The sequence below is a fragment of the Alligator sinensis genome, unplaced genomic scaffold (assembly GCF_000455745.1).
Source record: "Alligator sinensis unplaced genomic scaffold, ASM45574v1 scaffold752_1, whole genome shotgun sequence".
In the NCBI taxonomy this organism is placed as follows: Eukaryota; Metazoa; Chordata; order Crocodylia; family Alligatoridae; genus Alligator; species Alligator sinensis.
The window spans coordinates 2,356,966-2,362,017 of NW_005842000.1; the positions used below are offsets into that span (position 1 = coordinate 2,356,966).

At 58.2% G+C, this 5,052-nt stretch overlaps 1 protein-coding gene across 1 annotated transcript in view; it reads left to right on the top strand.

Annotated features, from left to right (window-relative positions):
* The first annotated feature begins 2,017 nt into the window (after window positions 1–2,017).
* The window catches only part of UCKL1 (uridine-cytidine kinase 1 like 1), a 36,953-nt gene continuing 33,918 nt past the window's right edge, over window positions 2,018–5,052 (top strand). Inside the window, exon 1 of the mRNA XM_025201683.1 lies at window positions 2,018–2,433. Coding sequence (XP_025057468.1) covers window positions 2,390–2,433 — 44 coding nt within the window. The 5' untranslated portion in view covers window positions 2,018–2,389. The remainder of the gene's footprint in view (window positions 2,434–5,052) is intronic.

Genomic DNA, 5,052 nt, shown 5'->3' on the forward strand with positions numbered 1-5,052 from the left:
CTAGCCTGATGATCCTTCCATCCTCCCGTCGTTTATGCCTTCCCGATACATGTCGAGATGAGAAGGGAGAAATGTAGCAGTTTGGTTTGAAAGGACGGGAGTGAAATCGGAGAGTCAGACTTGTTTCTGTGACTTGACCCACTTCAGGTGGAGTTGACCCAGTCTCAGTTGAGAGCATTACAGTGTCCAGGAAGGTCTCGGAGCAGGGGTACATCCCTGCCCACATACCTCAGTCTTTGCTGATATGGTCTGTCCTGTAGGCCAAGGCATTTAATGGCAGGGGGGGCTGATCTTGTGCTCCCCATGCATCGTCAGTCCTCTGGAAGCTAGGAAGAGTCTTGCCAGGGAGAGGTATTCAGACCAGGCAATAGCCCTGCCAGGACTGGAGCCCGTTTCCCACCCGGGCACACAAGCCAATGCCAGTTTGTCCCCCCCAGCTCTGCTGAACGTGCCGTGAGCCTCATGCCGCAGTGCCTGCCCCCTGCCGCGGCGAGGGAGGCAGCCAGCCAGGTGTTGGCTGCAGCCTCCTCCCTGTGTTTGGACAGGGTGGAGGGTTAGGAGCTCCTGGGTCCCTGCGCGGGAGGCCGACCCGTGATCTGTGGCTGTGGCTGTCACTCCTCTGACTCGAGTCTGTGCAATAACCACATCCAAGCCATAGGGTCACCCAGAGCAGGACCCACGAGCCTCGGGGCTCGGCTGATGCCACCGGGCTCCCCCACGGCCCTTCTAATATGCTGCTTGGCACCATAGGGCAGCTGGGCCCCAAATCACGTGCCAGCACACAGGTAACCCGGGGTGGGGGGCACTGAAGCCGTACGGTTCAAGAGCCCCACTCCATTAAAGCTGAGCTGCCACCGTAGAAAGCGCAGGTTTCCAAATCCTCATTGACCTTCGACTTCCCAACCTCCCCTGGGCTTGGATCCCCGTGCCATGGAGGACAAGGCCATCACACCCCAGACAAGCTGTTCAGGCCTGTCGGGCTAAGCCAAGGGCCAGGTTTCAGCCTGTTTCGGTGCACCGCTCCTGGGACCAGCAGGACACGCTCTTACCGGTCCTTTTGCATGGGGTCCTGGTTGCTACACCCGCCCGTTGCATATGCCATCACGTCTTGGAAATCCTGACCGTAAAAGCGCAGCTGGGCATCGTAAAGGGCTGCCAGGTGTCACACACGGGGGGGCAGCCCCGTCCAGACCCACACTCCTCCGAGGCACTGAAAACCTGGCCCGCGTCCCACCTGAACCCACAACTCCAGCCTGGAGCTTAACTATCTTCCACCTTTCGAGATACCGTTGAGTCCCCTTGCAATGCGCCTGAAAACCGGTATCTACTGCAGCAGCAACTATTACTGTTTAGGGGACACGGAGAAAATCAGTGGCTGGTCATTCCTTGGCACCGCTGGGTGGGGGAGTCCTTCCTCACTGGGCCACCGCTGAGGACGACACACCTCAACTGGGTACAAGAATTGCATTCATCGCGAGACACTCGCACACAGCAATGCAGACGGTTTGGGATAGCTTGTTTTCTTCCCGTTCTCCTCTCGGTGGCTCCTATCCCACGGCATACCCGAATGTTTCTTGTCGACGCCAGTTATTAGTGCATATGTGTATTTTGGGGAAAGAAAAAGAAAAAAAGATTTTCAATTTATCACTTGTAACCATATATATAAATATATAAATATATATATTAAAAAGTGTTTATTTGCAAAAAAGAAAAAAAAAAAAGAAAAAAAAGAAAAAGAAAATTAAATTGTTTTACCGGTAAACTATCTTATACTACACTCCAAATTTGTGATGATCTGTTCTTTTTGTTAATCGTTGACCACTCCTCCGCTTGAGAGTACTGTAATAAATGAATATGAATAACAGCGCCACTGAGCACCTAGAAGGGGTAACTCTATGTACTGTATGTATTAAAAACAGCTGTATCAAATAAATTGGTTATTGATTTTTTTTTCTTTTTGCAGTTTGGCCTGAGTGAGTTTGTCGCATTTGCTGTAAGATTCCTGCAAAATCAGCCCTTCCTGCTTCTCCCCCTTCCCTGAGGGTCCCGGCTGCGGGGTTTGGGGTAGGTAAAAACGGGCTTTTCCTCCCAGCATAGGAAAGGGGCCCTGGTGCTATGGGAAGGAGGGAGAATGGAGCATCTGTGTGGCTGTAACACCCCCTGGACAAAGCAGTTAGCCCACTTCCCTTCACTCACGTCTCCACGGTGCAGAGACCATGCACCAGCCAGAGCACACACCGGTCTCGGCCTCCGTAGGGGTCAACCCATGCCTGCCCGACACAAATGCAGCATCGTGCACAGAACAGAGTGGGCTACGTGAGGGGACCCTAGGTCCAGAGAGCCACTACCACCTCCTCGCACATCCAGGGACAGGACGCAGAAGGGCCGGATGCAGCCCCGGAGCCACGTGAGCGCTTGTTGCATTGCAAAGAGGTAAGACGGGGCATCCTTCTCTGAAGTGCTATGGGCCCTGTGAGCCTGCCTGGGTCTCCGGCGTGGCTTACCAGGCCTGTCTGGGTAACCAGAGGTCTGGCAGGGTGTGACAGGCTGATTTTAACAGGATAAAAATACCCACTGGGGAGCAGAAGGAAAGGATCAGAGTCACCCTAGAAACCCACCTGCCTTCAGCTACCAACACCCAACTTCTCTGGTGTACAATGGATGCCTTTGCCCTTGACTGATTGGGTCAAGGTCAACCCTGGTCAGTGTATCCCATGGGACTGGAGGCCACTCGGCCACCTTTGTTGATCCCGGCATCAGGCTCACGTGTGCGTGAAAGCTTCCCGGAAGCCACTGGAGGGAGTTGTTGTCACGGGAAACCTCTCCTGGCTGCCGAAAGATGCAGGGGTGAGGTCCTGCAAAGCAAGCTCCTCCAGGAACAGAGCCTGGAGCCGGCTTTGCAGCATGTCCAGCCTGGCCAAGCCCCTGTCCTGGGGTGGGAGCTGGGAAGATGAGCATCAGAGGAGAGAGGCTGGAGAGGGGAAGCTTCATAGCTCACAGAGTCCAGGGGAGACATGCAAACGCTCCCAGGCAGGAGAAAGATTCGGGTTTGGCCACTGCACAAGATCTTACTCCTCTGGCAGAGTTGCCTAGCTCCACGGGTGGCCAGGCCAGTCTCTGTGGCCTTGGTCCTCCAAGCAGATGCCTGTGGACAGTCTGTAGTGAGGTCCCAGGGTCTGCCGGGCAGGGACTGCATCCAGCACTGGGTCCTACATTGGCACAAGCTCATTTAGCACGAGGCAAAGCATGGGCCAGCAGTGAGCAGGCTCCCCACCGAGCCCCCCACCAGGCCTGGCTGCAGCCCAGGACACCCGGACCTTGCCAGCTGTGATGCCAACAGAGAGATGCAACAACAAGTTGCTTGTCTGCTGAAGTTGGATGTTGCGGGTGACGAGGCAGGTGGGAAACGAGTGTCCTGCATACTTCCCCAGAGCAAAGTCACGGGGCGGAAGAGCAGGGCCTTTGCCCTGATGGCTGTGGCCTGAGCCCTTCTCCAGGGGAAACGGTGCATCAGATTGCCAGGACAAAGCCAAGTCGCACTGCCAGCAGTTCACTCCCCATGGGAGGCCCCTTGCAAAGCCAGGGCAGATCTCGGGGACAGATCTAGTGCAGAGCAAAACCCTCTTCTATTTTCTACGGTCTTTTTTTGCCACCTCCCCCCGAATAAATCCCAGAGCCGCAGCCACGGATTAACGCAGCAGCTCCCCAGCCGCACGCCCAGTGGGACCGCCTCAGCTCAGCGAACCGCCACTAAAGCCCTCTTTGATTGCAGGATTACAAAGGCTTGGAAAGCAATTGGCCGGCATTTGTGCAGCTGCCCATCCTCCAGCTTTCCCCCCGCACACAAGATGCACGGACTCTGGGCCCAGGATATCCGCGGACTCACGGGGACACGTGACTCGGGGGGCGCTTGGGAGCCAGTGCAGGCTGCGCTCTACCCCGGGGAGGGTCGGGGGGGGCGCCTACGTGAGCATGGGGCCGGGCAGAGCTCCAGCCATTGAACCAAGACTCCCTGGCTCTCTGAAGGCACGAGGCACGGGGGAAGCATGTGACTATGAAGGGCCAGGAATGTGCAGAAGCAAATGCCCCGTCAGCGCGGCAGCTGCTCTGGGAACACCGCAGCCCCTGCACACAGCCTCCCTGCCCCTCTCGGCCACCCAGGCTATTAATGGCTCATTCCGCAGCTGCCCCTTGTGTGACGAGAAGGGAGGGAGCAGGTGTGTCTGGGGCCCGGTTCCTGGGCCGTGCGTGTGTCACGGTGCTCTCCTGTTTAATGCATCTGTTGCGTCCCCGTGGAAGAGACCCTACGTGAGGAGGGCTCGGACCAAGGGAGCCGCCTGCGGGTGACATTCCCTGGCCTTTAGTAGGTGGCTGTAATGGCCTGGTCAGGCCGTGGGATCCACGAGCACCTGGGGGCACCCCAGCTTCAGCTGTGCACGGTCGGCCCTGCTCGGCGCACACCGCTGCGCCAGGCACACCCGGCTGTCTAAGAATAACCCCGCTCATGTGACAGCCTCTCGCTGCAGGGCTCTGCCAAGCCTCATGCGTGCGGGGAAGGACGGACAAACAGGCATTGCCTGCCCGCCGCTAAGGCAGCATCCCCCCTGCCTAGCAATGGGGCAGAGCACCCTCCCAGCCCCGCCGTCCTAGCACCCGTGCTGTAGGTGCACGGTGTGGGGCTGCAGGCCTGCTGCCTCGTGTGCCAGCCCTAGCTCCAAGTTGCCTGCCCGCCGTGCCCCCAGCCCTGGTGCTGGGGTGCCTGCCCCACTATCCCCCCCGTACCTGCACCCCCTGTGCCTCCAACCCTGGCTCTGGGGTACCTCCCCCTGCACCCCTGTACCCCCAGCCTGGCTCTGAAGTACCACCCTGCACACCTGCAACCCCACCCCTGGCTCTGGGGTGCCTGCACCCCATGTAATCCCAGCCTGGCTCTGGACTACAGCCCCCAGGGTGCCGCGCGGCCCAGCGCTTCCGGGTGTCTGTAGTCCGCTCGCGCCCTCCCCCCACAGCAGCCGGCGCGGAGCGAACTCCAACTCCCAGGCGCCCCCGCGC